Source organism: Vigna unguiculata, chromosome 6, assembly GCF_004118075.2.
Source record: "Vigna unguiculata cultivar IT97K-499-35 chromosome 6, ASM411807v1, whole genome shotgun sequence".
Taxonomy (NCBI): Eukaryota; Viridiplantae; Streptophyta; class Magnoliopsida; order Fabales; family Fabaceae; genus Vigna; species Vigna unguiculata.
The window spans coordinates 5,372,545-5,398,240 of NC_040284.1; the positions used below are offsets into that span (position 1 = coordinate 5,372,545).

At 37.3% G+C, this 25,696-nt stretch overlaps 2 protein-coding genes across 5 annotated transcripts in view; both read left to right on the forward strand.

The window, feature by feature from the left end:
- The first annotated feature begins 3,608 nt into the window (after window positions 1-3,608).
- On the forward strand, window positions 3,609-5,693 carry LOC114188325. Its single transcript, XM_028076922.1, has 7 exons — window positions 3,609-3,699; window positions 3,773-3,914; window positions 4,017-4,538; window positions 4,863-4,973; window positions 5,097-5,364; window positions 5,504-5,572; window positions 5,670-5,693. Exons 1-7 carry the CDS (start codon window positions 3,609-3,611, stop codon window positions 5,691-5,693), a joined length of 1,227 nt encoding a protein of 408 aa, XP_027932723.1.
- Window positions 5,694-7,574: 1,881 nt separating this feature from the next.
- Window positions 7,575-25,696, forward strand: part of LOC114188020 (probable apyrase 6) — a 32,353-nt gene continuing 14,231 nt past the window's right edge. For 3 of the 4 annotated variants that reach the window (XM_028076497.1, XM_028076500.1, XM_028076501.1), the window contains exons 1-4: window positions 7,575-8,344; window positions 18,532-18,644; window positions 22,029-22,136; window positions 22,915-22,969. In XM_028076497.1, the coding sequence (XP_027932298.1) occupies window positions 7,699-8,344; window positions 18,532-18,644; window positions 22,029-22,136; window positions 22,915-22,969 (922 nt within the window). In that variant the 5' untranslated portion in view covers window positions 7,575-7,698. The remainder of the gene's footprint in view (window positions 8,345-18,531; window positions 18,645-22,028; window positions 22,137-22,914; window positions 22,970-25,696) is intronic. The other variant, XM_028076498.1, reaches the window with a different exon arrangement.

A 25,696-nucleotide genomic window follows, 5' to 3' on the forward strand; every position in this document is an offset into this window, starting at 1 on the left:
TTAGTTAAAGATGATGATAGAATTGATGATGTATTGGAGAGGAATGGCAACATCAATACCATGTTTCTAGCTTGGTTTGAAGCTAACAAAAAATATGAGGAAGGAAGGAACTTGACCTATGCTGAATTTCCAACAAAGTTTGTTTGGATGTCTCAACAAAGACAATGGATGTAACATCCCGTCAGGATATTACTAGTTTAAATAAATAAAACGATTAAATATATAAAGACATCGCATTTATGAATAACCTCATTTCCCAAAAACGCGGGAAATTTAAAATTTATTAAATGTTCGCATAATGATTATAAACATCTAATCCATAAACCGAAATAACATGGTTATAGTTTCACCCATCAGGGTTTACAACAGTTTCCAAAGGTAAATAAAGTAAACATAATAAGTTTCTCCCAGTAGAACCCCCACTCTCGTCTAAGCATCACCGGCTCCACCTGCATCAACATCATCTGCTCCCGTGTACCGCGTACACGATCATCGTCAAACACAAGCAGATAGGGTGAGCTTATGAAAACAACATACATCATCATAGATATCATATAATCAATTTAACATATATAAGCTTCCACAATTAACAAAGTACCATCTCCTAACCAATTTCTCTAACGTCTGGCCACAACCAGACCATTCAGGTTCTACCTCTTCTAGCGATTACCTGAAGGTAATTTGCTGCCAAACCTATCGGCCACAACCGACAGAGCACGTGCGGGAACCAATGCCACGGATCACACACCGTAACGCTAGGCGGAGTTCCCATTTACGAACATAGTCCGTAATGTCCCAAGACTACCAAACTCGTCAGTCATCAACTGAGGAGGGCAATCTAACTGGACCCATCCGTACTGGCCACAACCAGCACACTCACACCGGCAACAGTCGCCATCCCGAGCTCAACTCAAGGGTTCCTCGTGTTCATCCGCCATCCCGAGCTCAACTCGAGGGATGCCATTTCGAGCTTAACTCGAGGAATGTACGTGCCTAACCCCTATCCCGAACTCAACTTAAAGGATACGTTCCGAGCTCAACTCAAGGAACCCAACAATCTTACCCTTAAAGCACCACCAAAAGCCATGTAAAACACCCTACAAAGTCCAACAACTAGGACTTACAGCAACCAAATCGCCTAGCGGGGGACACGTACCGCTAGGCGCCACAGCTTCCAGACCGCCTGGTGGGGGACACGTACCGCCAGGCGCTAAGCGCCTTAAGAACCATCGAATTTTTGCCACTACCGCCCGACGGGACTCCTTTTGCCGCCAGGCGGACGCTGGTTCAAATGTCACGTATTTTCTCGCTGTCGCCTGGCGGAAACTCCCTGCCGCCAGGCGCCTCCTGCACCATGATCCCACTGTTTCCTCACTATCGCCTGGCGGGTGAAATCCCACCGCCAGGCGTCGCACCAGTAATATACCTTTACTGGTTTTTCGTGATTTTAGTTCAAGTTCACCAAAAAGGTTTTGCGCAATTACGTTCCCAGACAGATGAAGCCCCCTCACATCATGTACAAGTGTAAACTGGTTTATCGAATTAGACATACGCAAGTCCCACTAATCCAATACTCAATGTGCCCTTGCAACTATTATCTCTATGAACTCTATCATTTACTTCCCTTCAAGTCACGGTTTCCCCTCACCTACAACATTACTTCACAACCTCCTTACTTAGGATTCACACACTTCCTACTATTTGGCAATTCCTGAAATTCATAAAATATAACTTGTCCCTCGTTATCGTACACGTCCACTAACTCTGTACTGGTCTAGAACACAGGTTCCACACTCACGTTAGAATCCTCCCTCAACTACACCCAAAATTCTCTTTCTCTTCTCAACGCTTAATTATCAACACTAACTCTGATTTATTATCGTTCTTTCTTACATCCTATTACCCCTTTCCACTGCTTCAATAGTATGAAGATGACTCCCTTCACCCAGTATAGTCAGCAACAACCTCGACCTGTAAAAAAAACACCAACTTCTTCTGTATTCCAGAATTACATTCACCCTCGAGTACTTAATTGGGACACCCCCCTCTAACTTTAACCCTAATAGTTCACAATGTGGGTACACCAATTCGCTATCAACCCTGATTCATCTAAAAATTCTCAACCATAACCCTAAAATCATATTCACACTGTTTCATCAATCCCATCTACTAATATATTGATTCTCAATAAAATACGATGTTACATCATCCCTAACTCACCAACCCATGATTTCCCTCCGATCAGAATCACGTTATAACACCCAGAACGCCAAAAACCAAAACTCAGCCCTGCGTCGCCTGGCGGAATTTCATCATCGCCAGGTAGTTTATTAGTAAAAACCTAGAAAGCTCACGAACCTTGAGCCGCCTGGCGGTACAGGGATTCACCGCCAGGCGTTGCACCCAGAAACCCCACAATACATGTTCAAATGGATGAGCCGCCTGGCGGCTAAGTATAGCCCGCCAGGCGGATTCTGGAAAAATTCTAGAATTCAGCAAAACCATGATACAGACACAGAACATGCTTAAATTACATAGTATTTTCACACAATTCAGACCAAACAACATTAACGTAGAAAGCTCCCCTAACCTGATTTTTCTGCGCTTAAAACTTGACGACAACATTAACGTAGAAAGCTCCCCTAACCTGATTTTTCTGCGCTTAAAACTTGACGATTTAGTGTCCTCCCTTCACCAATTGGCTCCTTAGCCTTCTCTCTCAACGCAACCCCAAAGACTTTGTGCTCTCTCTCACTGGTGTATTTTCAGCTTGCCAAACCTTTGCTCTTTACCCACTTTTTACCTTTTAAAGTGTGCTTAAACCTAGGTTATTAACCTAAAACGAGATTACCACTTAATGGTGGTTAACTCCCATTCATTGGTCAGTTTTACAGCCACCTCTATTCTGCCCTTCCACTAGGATGTTCCTTAACTTTTCAAATTCAAACCAAAACCAAAAATATCAAAAATTAAAGTATAATATACGTCCTCCAAGACTCGAACCCACAACTAAGAATTTTCCCCAAACAATATCAAACCACTTAACCAATTCAAATTTCATGCTAACAATCATAATTCAATCCAATATTATTTCAACACATGATCGTGCTATATTAAAATTACAATGAATAAGAATGCAAAATGGCATACATAGGACTCGAACCCAAGTCCTCTCACACAAACCAAAGTACTCTCAACCATTTGAGCTAGCACTTTTCCACATCATTCCACTTATAATTAATGTCATAATTAATTCTCCTACCCGCATTTATTAATTAATTAATTATTTAATTAATTAAATTTCACGGGTCTTACAATGGAAACCAAGAAAGCAGGGTTATAGTATTGGAAGACTAACATATGTTTCTCCAGGATCGGGTGAATGCTATTACATGAGAATCTCACTGACAAAAAAAAAAGGTTGTATTAAACATGGTAATATAAAAACAATTAATGGTAAAACATTCTCTACATACCAAGAGGCTTGCCAGGAATTGGGATTATTGACAAATGACAAAGAATTCATTGATGCTATTAAAGAGGCTTGCCATCTTGCATCTGGAAATCAACTTAGAAGGTTATTTGTTTCTTTGTTAATCATGAATACAATGTCAAAGCCAAAAGTTGTTTGGGATACAACTTGGAATTTATTGCCAGATGGTATCCAATACCAAAGAAGGAAACACTTGAACATACCAGGTACTAAATATAAATAATCTCCATTCTTTATTCCATATTTTGTTTATTCATGACATGTTTTTTTTTTTTGTAGGTTTTCAAATGGAAGAGCATGATTTACACAATCTGTGTCTCCTAGAAGTAGAAGAACTTCTAAATTCCAATCGGCGATCTTTAACAGATTATAGTTCCCTTCCTCAACCTGATTTGTCTCATTACTTCAAATTCAATAATAGGTTCATTATTGATGAACTGAATTATGATAAAGAAGAAATGGAGAAGCTACATCACTCTCTATTGTAGTCAATCATTAATGAGCAAATACATGTTTATAACAGAATTATGACAGTAGTGAATTCAGATGTAGGAAATTTCTTTTTCTTATATGGTTATGGTGGGACTGGAAAAACATATTTGTGGAAACTTTTGTCAGCTGCTATTAGAGCAAAGGGAATGATTGCGCTTAATGTAGCTTCAAGCAGCATTGCATATTTATTGCTTCCTGGAGGTAAAACTGCTCATTCTACTTTTTGCATACCACTAGCAATCAATGATGAATCAACGTGCAACATCAATCAAGGAAGTCTTCGTGCTAAACTATTGATGGAAACAAAAATTATCATATGGGATGAAGCTCCTATGATGAATAAGTTATGTTTCCAAGCTTTTGATAGAACATTGAGAGACATTATGAGAGCTACAAATGAAGATAATGCTGACAAACCATTTGGTGGAAAGGTTGTTGTCTTGGGCGGTGATTTTAGACAAATCTTGCTAGTAGTAAGAAAGGGATACAGGTATGATATTGTGAATTCATCAATTAATTACTCTGATTTGTGGCAATATTGCACAGTTCTTAGGCTATCACAAAACATGAGGTTAAAATGTGCTGTTTCAAATGAAAGTGCAATACATATAAAAGAATTTGTTGATTGGATTCTTAAAATTGGAGATGGAAATATGAATTTCAATGAAAGTGGTGAAGCTAACATTTCAATACCAACAGAAAGTGAAACACCTTTACTTTCTTTATTCAAATTTGTTTATGGTGGTCTAATTGAAAATATCATGAATCCTGGCTTCTTTGATGACGATGCTATACTTTGCCCTACAATTGAGAGTGTTGAACAAGTAAATGACTTCATTTTATCTTTGATTCCTGGTGAAGAACAAATTTATTTAAGTTCAGACACTCCTTGCCAATCTGATGATAATCAAGAAATTCAAGGTGAGTGGTTTACTCAAGAGTTTCTAAATGATATCAAATATTCAGGAATTTCAAATCATAGGATTAAATTGAAAGTTGGCGTACCAATTATGCTTTTAAGAAACATTGATCAAGCAAATGGTCTTTGCAATGGTACAAGGTTGCAAGTTAATGATTTGGGAAAGAATGTTATCTTTGCTACTGTCATAACAGGGAAAAATGTTGGTGACAAAATTTTCATTCCAAGAATGAACTTGACACCTTCTGATTCCAGCATCCCGTTTAAATTTCAAAGGAGGCAATTTCCAATATCCTTATGCTTTGCAATGACAATAAACAAAAGTCAAGGACAAACTCTTTCTAAAGTTGGACTTTATCTTCCTTGCCCAGTTTTTACTCATGGACAATTGTACGTAGCAATTTCTAGAGTCACAACAAAGCAAGGACTCAAAATTTTAATTCTGGATGAAGATGGAAAAGTAAGCAATACAACTACCAATGTGGTTTACAAAGAAATATTTGAAAATCTTTGATAAGAGGTATACATCTTACTTTACAAAATTATTATAATTTGTCAATTATTGTATCTTTAACTGTAATTCCTTTGTTTTGTTGCAGATTATAATTCTGGATGAAGATGAAAAAGTAAGCAATACAACTACAAATGTGGTTTACAAAGAAATATTTGTAAATCTTTGATAAGAGGTATACAACTTACTTAAGAAAATTATTATAATTTGTCAATTATTGTATTTTTAACTGTAATTCCTTTATTTTCTTGCAGATTATAATATGCCATAGTGTATAGTATGCACTTTCAGGATTTTATTCATAGATGCAGCCATATTGAAAAGTACATGGTCATTGATACTTCTTTGAATTGCATTATTGCATTGTCCAGTCATAGATTGATATTTTGAACACCATGTTTGCTGCAGTACAGATACTATAACAGTTATAAAGATTCTCAATTGTTGCTATTTTTATTTTTGTTTGTGGCTTTAATGTATTGTGAAAAAAAAATATCTACCCAGATGTTCTTATTCCTTACTATAGTACAAGTGGCTTTACTATTATAAATGCTTTATGTTTTATGTTTCTGCAGTACAGTTGTAAATTGTTTTTGTTTAAGTTTCTTTATATATTAAAATATCTGCAAAAAACACCTACAACATATATTTCAGTTACTTTACAATTACAGCCACTATTTGCACATGAAACTGAATTTTTGCTGCCACTTTTAGGTAAGATTCCTTTTCGACGTGATAATCTTTGCTATTCCATTCCCAACTTCAACTTTACCATTCATTCACACTCCTTTTCAGTTACCCATATATTTAAACCTTCACTTTTTTCTGCAAATACATGAATGGAGATGGAGCAAACCAGTACAGATGGAGCAAACAACGGAACAATTCTTTGGAACTTCAACACAATCTACATCTGCTCTCAGGTATGCTGTAAATTTAATAACAAAAATAAATGTTTGGAAAGCATTAATATTTGTTGTTGTATGTGTTTTCTGGTGTGAATTGTATCATCCTGATTCATATTGTATCAGCCACATTAAGATTTTCAGATTTTTCCCTCATATAATTGTTTGAGTGTATGTTTTCATTTTGTTGCAGAGATAAATTTGTTTCTTTTTTTACTGTGTTTATTAATTTGTAGCCATTTGGATTTGTCGATCGACATTTTGCTGTTGCTTATGAACACGAATTAGTTCCACAATGGCACTTGGTAGATGTAAATGGTAAGAGCACGACAATTACCTATAACATGGATTCAAATAACCCAAAAATCATAGAAGGTTGGAGTAATATGAGAGATTTGTATGACATCAAAAGTGACTTTCACATGCGGTTTCAGTATTTGGGAAATTCTTTGTTTCACATAATCATAGTTATTGTAATATCATATCAAGTATTATCATATCAATTTACATATAATTAAATGAAAATAATTAATGCACTAATAATAAAATTTGAATCATACAGGACTTGCCATCAAAGTTTGCCAACTTCATTTGGGACGAGAATGTAGAAGATGTGTTTCTTATAGGGCCCAAAACTATAGTCAATTGCAAAATCCTATTATCAAATAGGAATAGAAGTTCAACAAAGATAGGTCAAGGTTGGGGGTTATTTTGTTGTGAAAATGAGTTAAAAGAAGGTGATATTATTGTCTTCCAAACAGACAATGATTTTATCGAACCAAATATTGAGGTCTTTGTTAATGGTTATTGTTGTGATTAGATTAAGCATATTTCTATAATGTTGTTGTTCTAAATGATGTATTTCATGACTTATGTTTATTATCATTTCAATAATATCATTATCTAAGTTTAACATTTTATAAATTTATATTTCATTAAATTCTTAAAACAAATTGTTACACATTTATAATTTATTATCAATAATAAAAAAATCAAAAAACTTGTCATAAGACAAATAAAAAGAAGGGGACCAAATCGATATTTTATTATGAAAATGAAAACTAAAGATATAATTTAATTAGAAAAAATGACGAATTAAAATAAAAATGAAAGACCAGATTTTTAAATATTTTAAAAAAGGAATTTTTAAAAATTTTCTTCTGTCTGTGTATACGTATTTAAATTTAATCATAATTATTATAAAATTAAATTAATATTACTTTGAAAGTTGTTACAATCGATCATTCAATCAACCTACATTTTTTCTTGAAGCTCAAAACTTCTCGACCTCCTACCATTGCATTGCAGTTCGTTCCCAACACCACACTGCACAATCCCATTCCAAAGCGCCACCGCTTTCTCCGGGCAACCACCACCAATGAGTTTCCAAAAAGGCTCTCGACCTTCTTCTCCCTATTCTCCCTCGTCCCCTTCCTCTCCTCCTTCCTACATTCCACCCCACCGTACCCAGCTGCACCCTCGCATGATCTCCCTCTACACTTCTTCTCCTTCTTCTTCTTCCACTCACACAAATCCAAATCCCAACAAACCCCACACCGGAAAATGCCTTCTCTTCCTCTTCGCCTTCCTCTTCTTCACCGCTCCCTTCCTCTTCTACCTCTTCTCCACCGCCCTCCAAATCCACTCCTCCCCCAAATTCGCCGATTCTCGCCCCGTCTCTTTCGCCCTCGCTTTCCGGGCCGGCCCCGACGCTCTCCGCCTCTCCGTCTACCACTTTCTTGGCCCCGGCCTCAGCCTCCTCGCCGCCGCTCACTCCGCCGCCGCTGTTCCCGGCTTCGATGCCCCGCCCGACGCCCTCCGTGGCGCCGTCGCCGAGCTTGTCCGGTTCGCCAAGGGCAAGGTGCCTCACCGGGAGTGGGGGAACACCGTCGTGCGCCTCGCGGCGTCCGAGGAGCTCGAGCAGCTCGGCTCCGAGGAAGCAGAGAAGGTTCTGGAATGTTGCAGACGGGCCTTGAAGGCGTCCGGGTTCCTGTTCAAGGATGAATGGGCACGCGTCGTTTCAGGTTAGTTTGCGTTTGGTTCGATGTATTTGAGAAAATATGTGCTTACTGTTTCTCTTTGTTAAGAATTTAGTTAAACCAAGGAGTTGGACAGTTAATGTAGTGAATCCTAGGTCGATTTGTTTGGACATTGTCTGAATTTGGTCCTTGGTGAAAACAATCCTTAACAAACATTTACTTCCTTTTGGCTTTACCATATTAGTATGTTGCATAACCGTGGGACATTGGTGGACATGTCCATGAGCTAAAGAAAGGTGAAAATTTAATTAGAAAGGCATTAAAGATCTAGTTCTAGTGTTACTTAATCATACTGTAATATACACAATGTTTGTTGACTTTTATATATATACATTGATCACAAATTGCTATGTAAGGTCCGCTTGATTGGCTTCTATAATATATAATTTCCATGGACTTAAATATAGGAGAAATATAATCATGTTTAGTGAGCTTTGAATAAACAAATTTTAAATAAGTCAAACCTATTTAATGTTAATATTTCAAAGATACCATTGTGTATGGACACTATCCTCGATAAAGTGTGATTGCGGTGATTTGGAAGATGTTTCTCTTTATTTTATGAGATCAATAACATTAAATGAACTTAACTAACATTCTTAATTAGTGTAAAATTGGGTAATTTTGCTAATATTTGAGTATAGTAATTTAGAAGTAATAAATAAATGGCATCTCTGTGTAAAATTCTTTATATTAACCATGCATTAATATTGAACTCAAGAATATTTGTTTGGTTATGGGCATATATAGTGTTGAAAGTCTCACATCGACTAGAGATAAAATTAATTTAAAGTATATAAGTTGGTGCAAACCTCACTTTACAAGCTAGTTTTTGGAGTTGAGTTAGGCTTAAAATCCATTTCTCAACATGGTATCAAACCCATAGTTTAGAAACTATCCTAGCGAATTTGTTGTTAGTTGGGTCAATTGTTCCACTCACTATCAGACTGTTATTAAACCACCCATTAATGTCAAATCTCATGCTCGAGTTGTATATAACCTCGATGTGCTAGAGATAAATTTCAATTTAGAGCATATAAGTGGGTGCAAACCTCACCTTACAAGCCGGTTTTGTGGAGTTGAATTAGGTTTAAGATCCACTTCTTAATACATAGTTTTAGGTTAGTTTGTTAGTTGGGGATTGATTCAATTTTTATAATATATACTTAGGAGCCATAGGTAAAGATACTTTTTGATTGGTTGGGAGTGTAAATTCCAAATTCTAACAGTGCATTAAGATTGAACACTAAAGCATGTGTTTGGGGTTGAATGTGTAATTTCATGTTAGTCACCAAGGAGGTGTTTGGTCCAATGTATTAGAGAAAACATTGATATCTTTTTGAAAAGGGAGCAACTGTTTCTAAACATTAAGTGAAGAATTTAATTAGAATGCTTTAGAGAGTGTCATGTATGATAGGTATAGTGGTTTGCTGATTTTTATAATATCTATTTTAGAAGTCCTACTTACGATTATCTCTTGTTGGCAGTTGCACTTACTATGCAATTAACTCTAAAGACAAATTTTGTTTATGCTTGTGAAATCCTCTTTCAGAATTGAAAATGCTAAAGCCCAACAAGAAACAACAATTAACACAGAAAACTCATTACAATTATATTTCCTCTCTATTACTGAAAACTCATTACAAACCAAGAACCAAGGTGTACAAATACCCCTCTAAAGGAGAGTACTGCTTTCCATGTGAATCTGCCCATTTCTACATTGATATTTCCCTGAGTTGTCCTCTCTACCCGAGGGAGGTTTACCATTGTGGTTAAATATGGATACTACTTATAAGGAAAACTGAATTAATGAACACTCCTAACCTCCTTTAAATTGCTACCCTTTTACTCCTTTTTCGTCTTACAATACAACTTTAGACCCTTTTCCCTTAAAGGTTGTTGCTCTGACCTGGCCCTAACAGTACCTCCTCATACACAAACTTGTTCTCAAGGTTAAATGGTGGAAATTGCTCTTGGATAATGGAAGATTCTTCCTAAGTAGCTTCCTTTGGAGATTTTCCTTGCCGATGCTATCCAACTGCTTTCTTGAGCTGGGAAACATGAAAAACAAGGTATATTTGGGCTTGTTTTAGAAGCTACAGTTTAAAAGCTACTGCTTCTATTTGTTTTAGAACATAAGTTGAGATAAATAGAAGAGATCGGAGTTGAGGGAACTTGAGAGCTTGATCACTCCACTCATAAGTTCTATTTATATTGATATAATTTTGATACAATGAGTATAGGGAAGAGCACAAATGAACTTGTGTGGATAATTTCTCAAAGAAATGATATTTTGTGAAATTCAACAATCTAGTGATAATCAAGTACCTCTTTACATTGTTTACAACCTCCGTGTTTCACAAGAGGACAAAACATATAAAAATTTGTTGTAATTTCAGAGAAAAGATGTTGTCCAAAGATTTTGCATTGAGTTTTTGGCTTCAATAATCAATTTGCAGAAATTTTGAAAGAAATCTTTGAGAGGATCTCAAATTCAATTTATATGTTTCAAGCTAAGAATATATAATCTATATGTTCCAACTTGAGGGGGAGTATTAGAATAATTTGTATTTTCTTCTGATCAAAAAGTTGTATTATGTTGTTTCTATCATGGTTATCAAATTGAGATTCGTTTTTTGTGAATTTTTTTGAATCGTGAATCGAATCTTATTATGAATTGTAAGATACATGATAAGAAAAGACATTAAAAATATCATATATTATAATTAAGTCAAGATCTCCAATTTAAATGTTACATCTCAATTTTATTCTTTCATTCATCATCTCCAAGATCAATGTCACTTAGATCATCTTCTTCATCTAATGTAACATTCTCTGGCAACTCATCTTCATCTTCTTCATCCTCTTCCTCAACTTCTTCAACCATCCCTTCAATTCCATCACAGAACCTAACAATTCAAACATTTTTTTAGCATCCTTGATCACATTACTGGTATCAATAGATTTTAAGAACACTGTTCCGCTTGGACTATTAACTAAAAAGTTGGTAAGAGACCTCCCTTTTCCATATGTCCAACCATCACACATCAAAGTATATCCCCATTTTTCCCATTCAACCTTATATTTCTCCAAACTAGCTTGAATATTGTCAACCGTTTTTTTCAGATAAGATACTCTAACTTCATGATAAGTAGGAGGCTTTAAACCCTTTCCATATTCCCCAACAGATTTCAACATTTGGGTAAATAAGGAGCTTCTTACCAAATTAAATGGCAAAGCATTCCCATATATGCAGTTGCAAATATCTTGAATCACCAACTCTCTATCTTTAAACATTTCATTTATGGTTTTCTGTTTTGTAACTCCTTGTTTCCCCTTCTTACTACATTGAATATCTATTTCTTCAAAATAGTCTACCCGATTTGCTTCTTTTATTTTTTTTTTATTTTCTAACAACTTCAAAAACATTTCTCTAACATCATCAAGAACAGATGTACAAGCAATGACATTCTCCTTTGTTCCAGCAAGATGATGTTTCATTCTTGCAACACCACCCCAATAAGTATGTGAACAATATTTGCACTTGACTAAAAGTTTATGAGGAGTAACACTCTTACAATGACTCCATGTAATATTTATTTCTTTCTTTCTCTTTGTTTGAGTCATACTCTTTTTAATTCTACAAATAAGAATAAATTCAAACTAATATTTCTTCTTAAAAAAATATAAATTAACATTCAGAATAAAAAAATATAAAAAGAAACGTATATTTTGTTTGAAAATGAAACGTTGCAGATCATAAAGATTAATTCTGTTTTGATAAACTATGAAACTTTATTTTATTTGAAAAAGAAAAGTATATTTTATTTGAAAAAGAAACATAAAGAAAGATCATCACGTGAATATCTTCTGAGCTTTCTGCTCTAAGATGGAATTTAAACAAAAAATAAAAAGGTAAGAAAGATCACGTGTGAAGATTTAAGAAAAAGTGAAATAAAAGGTTGATGTGATGTACATCTACTTTTTCAGTAAATTAAATATTATAAAAATTAAAAATCTAGAAACTTCATCAAAAAGCAATATATCAAAAAGCCATTTTAGAGGCGGGCAGGAAACATTTGAGCAGAAAACACTTCAATAGAAAACACTTTAGCAAACCTGTTCCAGATGCTTTCACGATGCTTTCTTCTTCACGGACAGTCAGGTTTTCTGTGCTTCTTCTTTTCTCTTCCACTTTATGGTTTTTCTCCACCTTTTGTTTTCCCTTCTTAATAACCAAATATCCATCCAACGTGACTTTTCAGTTTGTTGGGTTTTTTCATTTTCGATGTGTATTGTATGCTACGTGAAGCGTATCTGGTGTGAGTAGCATGTAGGCAGTGTGTCGCTTCATGAGATGTGTATTTTGGGGAATATTTTGGGGAAGTGTATGCGTGGGCAGAATCGGGTGAAATGAAACTGAATTAGGAATCATACGATTCCCACACAATTCAGCCGATTTATGTCACGATTCATCTATTGATACGTTTCGTGGGACCAGAAATTTGAACTGTATCGCGATACGAATCATACGATTCTAATTACCATGGTTTCTATCTATAACCTAATATGTAGGGTTTTCATATTTCTATTCCTTAGGCTTTTATTGTAAGCAACTAATGCTTATATGCAGTGTAGTAAGTATTGTATGATTCACAATACGAATCGTATGATACGAAACGATTCAGGTCCCTTGCGATACGAATCATGAGTTGTATCGTTTTTACTCCTGCATCGTACTTGTATCAAACGATACGAGTCCGAATCGTGCGAATCATGATTCGATTCATGATATGAATTTACCCCAATTTGAAAACCTAGTTTTTCCCTCTACAACTTTACCCCCAAATTGAAACCCTAATTTTTTCACCCTTTATTTTCGCACATTGAAACTTATTAACGTTAGTGTGCTCGAAAACATGTTCTCCTCCTTGCCTCTCGTGATCACGTCATCTCTGTTTGTTGCGGTGGTCACACAATGGTGCGGTGTTGGTTGCGCAGTGTTGCGGTGGTAGTTGCGTGTCATCTCGTGCATGCCTTTGTTCGTTTGTCCAGTGGGTTTGAGCATATGCGTTTGTAGTACAATTGTCACATGGTGGTAAATCTCAGAGAGGATGAGGATGAACTACGAATGATTAGAATAGAATTTCTTTTTAGGTGGTTTAGGATACAAGGAGCAAACACTTATTTTTTGGATGGCTATAATGCATAATTTGTTTAGTAGCATATAACTATAGTTGAAGGAATCTTATGCAGCAACCACATTGTTTTTTGAAGGCCATGTTGCTGAAATTGTGAAACTCTGTGGTAGATACACATAGATACAACCACTTTATTTGATTATGAGATTGTTTTGTTATTAATTCTCTCTTTACATATTTATCTATCTTATATATTTAACTATAAACTGAATTCTTTTAATGTTTATAAAATGTTTATGAATCGTACGATTCACGATACGATACGATTCACGATTCAAAATTTAAGCTCTCCGATACACGATACGATTCACGATTCAACTACCATGCTTATATGTGTGTGTATATGAATCTGAATCAGTAGTGAGATTTGATCTCTCTAACCCTTTTCCTCATATATTCTCTTCTAAGTGTTATAAATAAAATAATTCTTTATTTTCTTACATAGTTCAAGATGGTACCTAACTCCCTATATTGGGACCCTGGTGTTGGGGTGTGTGTGTGTGCTCAACTTCAAAAAATTTCAGCTCTTGAAGGAGTTATTTAATCTATACAATTTCACAAGTGGCTGTTGCCATAGTTCTATATTCAACTTCTAATTGGATTAAGCAACAACATTTTTGTTTCTTGCTCTTCCTGGGGACAATATTCACTCCAATGAATGCACAATATCCAGTGGAGGATCTTTTGTTAATAGGATAACAAGCTTAATTTGCATCACAATACCATAATTTAAGTATTGTCTTTGTCCTCATACAATATTCCTTGTCCGGGAACCTTTCTGATATATCTAAGAATGCGAATTACAACATTTTAGTGATCTATATGAGGATTCTATATGAATTGCCTAACAACTCCCACAACATAAGAAATGTCTAGTCCTGTAATATTGAGATAAATGAGTTTTCCAATCAGCCTCTTGTATCTTTTTGGATCTGAGAAATTTTCACCTTGGTCAACCATGAGCTTTTGATTTGGATTCATGGGACAATCAGTTGGCTTGCAATTTTCCAACCGTCTCTAGTATATCAAGAGCATATTTTCTTTGTGAAATGACAACACCTTCCTTTGATTGACCCCTTGGATACCCATAAAGTACTTCAGAAAACCAAGATCTTTAGTTTGAATGTAATTGATGTGATTTTATTAATAAAATAATTCTTTATTTTAATGTCCAATTGATAAAGATTCCACTTTTAAAGAGCCACCGGAGAGAAAGTATCACCATAATCCAACCCAAACATTTGGGTGTAACCTTTGGCCATAAGACGTGCTTTGAGACGATCAATAGTACCATCAGGTCCAACTTTAATAGCAAAAATCCACTTGCAACCAACAACAGATTTCACAGACGGTAATGGGACAAGCTCCCAAGTTCCACTATTATGAAGAGCACCCAATTCATCGAGCATGGCTTGACGCCAACCAGAATGGGCTAAGGCATCACGAACAGATTTTGGAATGGTCACAGAAGAAATAGACGAAAGACAGACATAAAAAGGTGAAGACAATCTATGGTAACTTAAAGCAATATAATGAGGAGAAGGATTACCTGTAAAACAGATACCTTTTCTGAGGGCGATTGGAAGGTCACTCGGTGGAAAGGGAGACTCGGTTGTCGGATCCGGAGGAGACACAGTAGTTGGCACTTGAGGTGAGTCACTCACTGGTTTTTGAGGACAATGGCGGCGACTATAAACTTGAAGAGATGGTGGAACGGAAACTGACGGCGTACAAGCCACACTTGGAAGATCACAGATCATAGGAATATTGACAAGACTAGGAAAATCGACGGTATTAGATGGAGACTTAGTGGAATGAGAAGAATTTTGTTAGTAAAATGAAGACTCATTGAAGGTGACATTTGTACAAACAAAATAGCGGTTAAGAGAAGGAGAAAAACACTTGTATCCTTTTGGGGATCGCGTAAACCCTAAAAAAACACATTTGTGTGATCGAGGAGACAATTTATCAAGCCCAGGACTAAAATTGTGCACAAAACATGTAGACCCAAAAACCTTGAGAGGTAAGGGATGAAGAGGTTCATGAGGAAATAAAATGGAATGAGGTATTTTATTATTTAAAACCGAAGAAGGCATGTGATTAATAAGATAACAAGCAGTAAGAACAACATCACGCCAAAAAGAATGAGGAACCTCACCATGAATTAAAAGAGTGCGAGCGGTTTCTATAAGGTGTCTATTTTTCCGTTTAGCCACCCCATTTTGTTGAAGTGTATATGCACAAGAAGTTTGATGCAGAATATCACGGGAAGCCATAAATTGTTTAAAAGAATTGGAAAGATATTCACGACCATTATCACTTCTCAAAATTTTAATAGGAACACCAAATTAAGTTTGAATTTCATGAAAAAAAGATTGAAAGATATAAAATAAATCAGAACGACTCTTCATTAAAAATAACCAAGTACACCGTGAATAATCATCAATAAAAGTAATAAAGTATTGAAAACCTAGACTAGATGCAACACGACTAGGTCCCCAAATGTCAGAGTGAACTAAGGCAAAAGGGTACAAAGCACTGTGTGTGAAAAGAACTACGACTATACTTGCCTAACTGACATGACTCACACACCAACTTGGACAACATGGAAAAGCCAGGAACAAGTTGCTGCAACTTGGCAAGACTAGGATGGCCTAACTGAGCATGAAGAAGAAGAGTTGGAGACTCCATAACTGCGCCAACATGAGAAGAAGGGCAGAGGTGATAAAGACCATGAGACTCACATCCGGTGCCAATCACCTATCTCGAACTCCGGTCCTGTAAACAAACGGACGATTGGGTAAAAGAAATAACACAATCAAGAGATCGAGTTAGACGACTAATGGATAATAAGTTAAAGGAGACCCAGGGACATAAAGAACATTATCAATGGATAAAAAAGGAAAAAGATCGACAGTCCCAACACCATGAGCTTAAACACGAGACCCATTAGCCATTGTAACAGAGGGTAAATTATCTAGAGAAGACAAAGAGGAAAACAAAGATTTGTTACCAATAATGTGATCAGTGGCACCTGAGTCGAACACCCAAGGATCAACAGATGAAGATTGAGTCAGACCAGCAAAAGATGTACCTGTGTGGGCAACAAAAGCCATGGAACTAGAAAGCTTACGATCCTCATTCCATTTGAGAAATTCATTGAAGAGAGCAGATTTGTCGGTGGCGGAAACAAATGAATGAGGATTAGCAAAAGATGGTTGTGACGGAGGATCACTGTGCACAACAACAACAAATCGAGGAGGACGACCATGTATGGCATAACACTGATCAATTTTGTGGCCGAATTTGCCACAATGATCACATTTGTGACGCCCTTTCTTCGACTAGCGTGAGCGGTGACGATCATCACTGTGAGATACCAAAGCAGAGAAATCATTGGCATGGATAGGTGGATCAACAAAAGGTTGACAAGGCTCACGCAAAAGGGTGGAACAAGTAGAGGTAAAATTGGGTATAACCGTAGAACCCAAAATCTGATCACGGACATGGAAATATTTTTCAGGAAGCCCGTGTAACATCATAACCATGAAGAAGTGTGATCGTTGCTCGATTTCCTGAGCAAGAGTAGAGGCAATAGGTAATACATCCTTAAATTCATGAAAAAGCTCAGTCACCTTACCCACATAATATGCAACAGGGTCTTGAGTATGAGAAGCAACTACATTAAGCAGGTCTTGACAGACACCATATAGACATTGAGTGTCATTGCTGTACAATAATTTGACCTGTTCCCAGACTTCATAAGATGTGCCGTAGGCACGAAATTGTTGTTTCAAAGAAGCGTGAATCGTATTCTTGAGAACCATGCATAAATGAGCATCAATTCTCTTCCAACGAGGAAACTCAGTGATATCAACATCAGTCACTTTGAGGGTAAGATGATCAAGATACCCCTGACTCTCAAGCCAAACTTTAACGTCGGGCGCACATGTTGAATAATTCTTGCCATCTAACTTATCAATGGGCAAGTGCACATTAATGTTTGGAGGAAAAATGGATGAATCAGACATGGAGACGACACGACAGAAGGGGACGAAGCAGCAGCGGAAGACGCCATGGAGGAGAGAAATAAACCCTAAAAATTCAAAGTGCTCCAATGGAAACACGAAGCCCAAATCTGGAATGCCAAGGTCGAGACGAGTACAAACGTGTGGTTGTTGGTCAAAACTGAACCTCCAGCGACGGTGACGGCCGGTGGCGGTGGACGGCGGCCGATGGCGGTGAACAGTGGTGGCAGTGGTCATAGACAGAGGTAGGAAAACAAAATCCTTAAGCTCTAGATACCATATTGAATATAGGGAAAATAGGGATTGAGATTAATCTCCCTTGTGTAGAAAATACAGATAGGGGCTGTATTTATAATAATGAACATATGGGCTAAGCTCAAAATACATATGAAGAATAATAACAATAGAAACAGAAAATAAGATATTAAATATATCTTAACATGTTACATAGTTCAAGTTTTATGATTTTGGTGAGGTTGTGAATGTTCAAATGATGCCTTTAGGGAAGTGTTAAATAGTGCAATTTTAATCTTGTAGCTGGTTGTATTTTTTCTTTTCAAGACAAACTAATACATTGTGTAGTGGAGGAGAAGGGATTCTAGTTCTCTACAGTTGTCGTCTTTCTTGTGTGCTTGGGTGGATGTATACACACACAAACACACTCACACACATGTAAAAGTGATAATTTACTGGAGATGGATTCTAGTTCTCTGGAAAGTAAAACTGGAAGGAGTATCAAGTAGAAAACAAATGGCCATTAGCTGATGCTGAACACCAACCTAAATAATGACACTCAATGCCATGTCAGATATTCTATAAAACAGTGTGACTTATTACTACTATTTTTAATGTAGTATTTTGAAAAAATAGTTTTACTGATTTTATATCTCTGTTAGAGATGAAGTTATTCATGTCAATGATGGAGTTTGTAATCTAAATGTAGGGGAGGAACAAGGCATCTCTTCTTGGGTTGCAGTAAATTATGCTCTTGGAAACTTGGGACGCGAGCCTCAGGAAACAACTGGAATAGTTGAACTTGGTGGGGCTTCTTTGCAGGTTTTTTCATTCACTATATATGACCATTTTGTTTATATACAGATAAATCCATATGCATCAAAAAGTTATTTCTTTAGTCTGCAAAGGAAATTGTGGAACTTTCTTTGTAAACATGTTGTAATGTACATTTATGTGATGTGATGCAATGACATTAGTTGTTTTTCTCCTCAATAATCTTGATAATGGGCCGTGAGGAAAAGATTTTATAGGCCTACAAATAAGTGGTGAGGATCAGAATATTTAGCATTCTTAAGAGTTTGTTGATAGTTTTTTTTTTTTTTAATTAAGGTCAGTAGGTCGTGGTGTTTAATTTTGTGTATTGACGGTGTTGGGATGGGATTGGATTATAAATCGCTGTAATAAATTTTGCATTATTATGTTGTTGTTTTGATAGTTTTTTGGCCATCAAAACTCTCTTGTTGCTTTCAGTAGATGGGAGGGAAACTTTAAGTGTAGATAATCTTTTGGTCATAATCATTTAGAGAGGAAATTACTCTTAGAACATCTCCAGTGTTGGTTTCTTAATGAGTTATTTAACTTGAAGAAACCAAATCCTAAAAAAACCTATCATTGGAGAGATCCTATGCAGTACACCTCGTTTCTTCAACTTAACTTTTTTTTTTGTAAAGAAATTATTCATGTAGAATAAAAACTCAAATTTCTAAATAAAGCTTGTGAAGATTAAAAACAGAGATAAGTAGATTCATTTTAGATGCCTTGGATAGGTTTTGAAGAGCTTAAAAGACTCCTCGTTTGGTCTTCTATTGGTATTGATGAAAATGTGATACAATGGGAAGATGAAAGATCAAAGGACTACACTAGACTTCCTAGGAACAAAACTAGGTACTACTCATAGGTTGCACTAGACTCATAGGTACAGCTGAAAATAGTTTCCAACACACTATTCCCTACTTTAGATTTAATAATTACTCTAACATACATAAATTTAATAATTATTCTAACACTCTCCCTCAAGCTGGAGCATACATATTGTATGTACCAAGCTTGAAATAGATAAACTCAATTAGAGATCTCCTTAAGAACTTGGTCAACACATATGTAAGTTGGTCATTTGATACAACAAACTCTAAATAACGACTTTTCTCGAATGAGACAATAGACGTGGGAACGTTGACTTAGAACAAGATGCACATTGACACAACCAACAACTAAAGGAATTGGATGATTGATTATAATGGACTTCAAGAATGTGCTATCAAAATCAAAAGCACAATTAAGTTCAAATAAATCCATTGACAAAGACGATTTGAGCACAAACTGCAAAGTAGACATCTAGCTTTGACAAAATATTTAGAGATGTTTCAGTGACAAAGAATGTTACTGGCATGTGACAATGGCCAGCTGACATCAAAGTTGGCTGGCAGCAGACAAAGGCCGATAAACAACTAACAACAACTATGGAGAATAATATTAGATGGTGGTGCACAACCACATAACTTCAATTAAGATGATTTTGTCAAAGAAGATTGTCATCAACAACATATGGCGCCAACAATGGCAAACATTGATAGACCACGACAAACTAGATTTCCATCAACAACAAATGGCAGCCAACAATGGCGGACAGCGATAAACTGAGGCGGACAAGATTACCATCAACAATGGATGGTGCTAGTAGTGGCCGACAGCGACAAACTGCAGCAGACTAGTTTGCCATTCCCGAACGGCGTGGACAATGGCAAAGAGACGATACTTTTACGTAATAGGACAAGATAGAAACCACGTGCCTAGCAACGGAAGACAAATGACATGCATTAGAAAATTCCAATAAAGAATGTTATGATCGCTAAAGACATGATAAGTGGACAAGAGCAAGGAGACTATTAGAAAAGCAGATGAAATATCAGAACCACATGAATTCTTCAAGGGAGGACTCATAGACCATAATTGCCAATAAAGGCAGTTGGTCTCTATTCATCAAGGCACACTAAAATAATTTGAGACAAATTAACTGTTCCTTGCAGGCTTGATAGATTTCCCAAATCATTGGGAATTGACTCATTGGAGTTATTGAATGAAAGGTATAATTTTTTCAGAGAAAACAAACCAATACACATCTAACAAGGGGCCAGTGAAATTGTTGACAAAGATTTTGGATCTCACCAGAAACAGACTCCCCCTCACGTCATGTGCAACCTTCAACCCATGAATTTGGTTGCGAAATTCCTTGGATAGCTCAGAACCGATCCAGATAGTTGGTAGCAAGATTAGACAAAGCCAAATCCATAGAGTAGGATATCTTTGCAGGTCTGTTTTGAAACATACTATGGAGTAGCTGATAGCACGGTTTGCCTTTTGGAGACTTGTAAATAGATATGTAGGTTTAAGTTTTCTTTTAGGCTCTTCAAAAGACTCTACCACAAGAGCTGCAAGGGTTCAACAAAAATGGAAGGCAAAACGAACCCATATGTAGGGAAGAAGAAGATGATGTTGCTGACAGCAACGCTGTTACCAGTGACACACTTGGTTGCTATCACTAATGACGAGTGACTAATAGAGACTTTGATTTGTGCTTAGATCAGAGACAAGAGCGTGTTGCAAGCAAAGACAAAGATATATTGCAGAAATGCAACAACCAAGAAAACCTAGGGTTTGAAGAGAGAGGAAAACTTAGGTGACCCACCAAATGACTTTGAAATCAGGAAGCAAAGGCATATATGGACTCAATGTGCTCCGATAAGTCGGATGGCGGTGACACGAAGAACATCTGATCACTGGAAGGCAACACGTGAGCCGTATGCGTTCAACAATGGTGAAGAAAACCAATGTGCGTGACAGCGCTTGGAGAAGATTCTGGCCCTGATCTCGACGGAGTTGGTCGTCGCTCGAGGAGGCGACCCTAATACAGTGGTCGTCGGAGAATACTGTGATAGGGTGAGAGAGAGAGAAAGGGAGAGGGAGAGGGAGGGGGAGGGGGAGAATAATTTTTGTCTCTTCACCATATATGTCAACAGTGGGGACTACAAAAGATGGCTTAAGAAACTCTCGTAAGAAATCCCTAATGGGGATACCTTACAATACCTTTTCTTGTCCAGGTGATACTTGTCAGCGATAGTTTCTGGTGTTTGGAAAAGCTTTGGTAACTTTGTAAAATCATATTTGTTTAGGTTTTTAGCCTTGTGTCACAAGCTTTATATATTAATGAAAGGTCACCTTTGTACAATTACGTTGTTGATTTCGTATTTTCTTAATATTCATTCTGGCTTTTATTTTTGGAGATACCTATGTCTCCTTTTAGCTTAACTTTCCCTTGTATATTCTACAATACCAAAACATCCCAATTGTATTCAAAATAAATTGTTCTGTATGGACATATCTGGTCAATTTCTGAATAGATTTTGAACTTTATATTGATATTTGCAGGTTGCATCAACTAAACTTAATGCAGATTTAGCTCACTCTTTGCGAACTATAAGATTGTCTGGGGTTACATACAACCTTTACACTTGGAGTTTGCCACAACTGGGTCAGGTGCCTTTCAACTTTTTCTGATGATTGAAATCAGTTACGTATATTTTAAATTTAAATGTTTTGGATGATGCTTATTAGTATTAAGATATCAAATTTGTATTGCTTATCTGCTAATGCTCTAATGAAATGAAGTGTGGAAATAGGTCAAATACACGAGAGGGTTGAATTGTGTATTAAAACCTTTTGGTAATTTTTGCAAATGCAGCGCATGATGATTTACAATCAGACGCAGATTTTCCTTTGACAGGGTATCAAATCTTTTCGAGAAGTTAGTTTGTAAAAGCAATCCTTTTGTAAGCATGGATTCAATACATGCAATATAAATGAGATTAGGGAAAAGAAAGATTTGCGCTTGGTATTTTTATTTCCTTACATTTTTCAAGTATATGAATATTTTCTAGCATAGTACTAGGAACTCTCACTGAAATTGGAAAGTAAAATGCAAGAATGGATCTATATTACATTGGATAATATAAACCGAACATACAAGGAATCAAGCTCTCTTTCAAGTGGTTCCTCCCTTTTATTATTATTGTTCCCCCTTACGAAACTAAACCTTCCTAACTTTATTTATTTCTTTGGCTTAACTACCAGTTTTTGTAGTCTACCTTTCTAAAGTTATCTTTGATGGGTTTATTTTATTTTAAAAAAATTCTTAAAGGTTTGTTGATTGTATTGATTGTGTTTTCTATTGTTACAACTATTTGTTTCAATCAAATTTAGGTTGCATATGTTTGATTAAGTTATCCTTGTAACCAAATCTAAAATCCTTCTACAGGATGTGGCATGGAAATCATTAGAGGAGAGACTGAAATATAGAGAGTTGAAGCTTTGTAAGTATGAGTTACTGTTCTTATCTGTTGTAGGAGTAATTAATATATCTAGGCAATCATGATGTGTAGGCTAGGAGGTTGAGTGTTGGATAACCTCTAACCTAGCACCTAGCTGCAGCCTTTAGTTTTTCACCTTTTTTGTATCTCCTTCATCATATATATAAATATCAGGAATAGTAGAGGGAATTCTAATCAAGCCCTCAAACATATTTTGTCTGTTTTAATCTCAACTTGGTATCAGAGCGGGTCGATCCCGCTCTGGTTTCTGTCTGGTCTGTCCATTGGCACTTGTTGCCATCGTCCGCGGCTGTCCGCCGCTATTCGTCACTGTTAATCACCGTCTGTAGCTGTTCACTGCCATAAAACACTATCCAAAGCTACCCACTGTCACTGTTCACAAAACCGTCGCTGTCTGCCACTGTTCCGCCGCAGTCCGCCACTGTTCGCCGCCGGCCGCCGTCTCCGACCACCTCAGTTTTCGCCGGCGACCACTGGATCTGGAGCGCCTCTCCGAGCGACAGCCAACCCCACCGGTGCCGGAACCAGCCTCCCGTCGACGCGCCGCCACGCGCCGCTTCTCTCTCCGCTGCGAACAGGCGCGTGCAGCCCACGCGCCGCCTTCTGCTGCTCGGAACCTCACGGCGCCACCTCCGTAGCTCTCGCCGGAGTCTTCTGCTGCTGTTCCAACCCTCAAAACTCCGATTCAGTGAGGTCCAGACGTCACCCTTGCGGACATCTCCCTCGGTCGTTTAAAAATCTCCACTGTTTTTTGCGTTTCTGCGTTTCTGCTCTCTGTTTTTTGTTCCCTTGATCAGAAATGGCCTCTGGAAGTGTTATTTCATTCTCTGGAAGTCCTTCCATTACTTCCGAGAAGCTAGATGGACAAAATTACCTCTCTTGGTCCGCTGCTGTCGAGATGTGGTTCCTTGGTCAAGGACATCATGACCACCTTGAGAAAGACGGAAGCCATGTGCCTCAAGAAAAAGCCGAACAGTGGAAGCAAGCAGATTTTCAATTGTGTGCCTTGTTGTGGCAATCCGTGGAGCCGAGACTGTTAATGTCTCTTAGGGCATTCAAAACATGTCACTCGTTTTGGAAGAGGACTCAGAATATCTATGCCAACGATATCCAACGCCTATATGATTCGGCGGACAAGTTGGCATCTCTGAAAATGACCAATCATGACATGATCTCCTTCATGAATGAAGCACAATCAGCCGTGGAAGACCTGCGGATGTTTCTCGAAGTCGACGCTTCAGATGAAATGAAGAAGCTGGACAAATACTATATGGTGATGATTCTTCGCGCCATTCATCCAGACTTCAATCACATTAGAGATCAACTGTTGACCTCTCATGAGGTCCCTTCCATGGACACCCTGATCCAGCGTATGATTCGTGTCCCAAAAGTCCCAACACTTGAAATTCAAGAATCTCATGCTGGAGTAGATTCATCTGTTATGGCCGCTACTCGAGGAAGAGGAGGACGTGGACCTAGAGGAGGTGGACGTGGAGGCCGTGGACGTCCTCAATGCACGTATTGCAAGAGGATGGGTCACACTCAAGAAAACTGTTACTCCTTACATGGTTTTCCTTCTAAGACTGCTAATGTCTCTCAGGCTGACACTACTGAGTCCAAATTCACTGAGGACGAGTATCAAGAGTACCTACGTCTCAAGTCCAGCAGCCTGACACAATCATCTCAAGCCCCGAGTACTTCAACAGCTTGCATTTCTCAATCCATTGACAGTCACCATTCATGGGTAATTGATTCTGGTGCTTCTGACCACATCTCTGGTAATACCTCTTTGTTCTCAACCATTTCATTTCAAGACAAACCTCATTTTATAACCCTTGCCAATGGCTCTAAAACTTCCTCAAAGGGAGTCGGTCGAGTCATCCTGTCTCCCTCCCTCACTCTAAAATCTGTCCTTTTTGTCCCTAATTGTCCCTTTAATTTAATTTCCTTAAGCCAGTTAACCAAATTGTTCAACTGTTCAGTAACCTTTGATCACAAATCTTTTGTTATACAGGAGCGTGGTTCGGGGAGACAGATTGGAGAAGGATATGAAGCCGGCGGTTTATATCATTTTGGATCTCGTCCACGAGTGTCATGTGTTGCAGCTCCTAGTCCTAAAGTGTTACATGATCGACTTGGTCACCCTCATTTGTCTAAATTAAAAAAAATGTGTCCTGAACTTAGTGGTCTCCACACCTTAGAATGTGAATCATGTCAACTAGGCAAACATGTTAGATCTGCGTTTCCTAAAAAGTCTCTCTCACAATGTAATTCTAGTTTTTCCATCATTCATTCCGATATTTGGGGACCTAGTCGTATTTCGTCTTTTGGTTTTAAGTATTTTGTTACTTTCATTGATGAATTTTCACGATGTACTTGGGTTTATCTTATGAAAGATCGTTCTGAATTGTTATCCATCTTCACATCTTTTTTACACGAAATCAAGAACCAATTTGGTCGAGTAATCAAAATCTTAAGAAGTGACAATGCCAAAGAGTACTTCTCATCTGCTTTGTCTGCAGTTTTAAGTTCACATGGTATCTTGCATCAGTCCACTTGTCCACACACACCACAGCAAAACGGTATAGCAGAAAGAAAAAATCGACACTTGGTTGAAACTGCTCGCACACTTTTGCTTGGTGCTCATATCCCTGTCCATCATTGGGGAGATGCCCTCTTAACTGCATGTTTTCTTATTAATCGGATGCC

Excerpts from the sequence above, each read along its gene's own strand:
- LOC114188325 (XM_028076922.1), top strand. The coding sequence starts at position 3,609 with ATGTCAAAGCCAAAAGTTGTTTGGGATACAACTTGGAATTTATTGCCA. Across the intron at positions 3,700-3,772 it reads GAAACACTTGAACATACCAG|GTTTTCAAATGGAAGAGCAT; the intron begins GTACTAAATATA and ends TTTTTTTTGTAG. Across the intron at positions 5,573-5,669 it reads TGGTTTACAAAGAAATATTT|ATTATAATATGCCATAGTGT; the intron begins GTAAATCTTTGA and ends ATTTTCTTGCAG.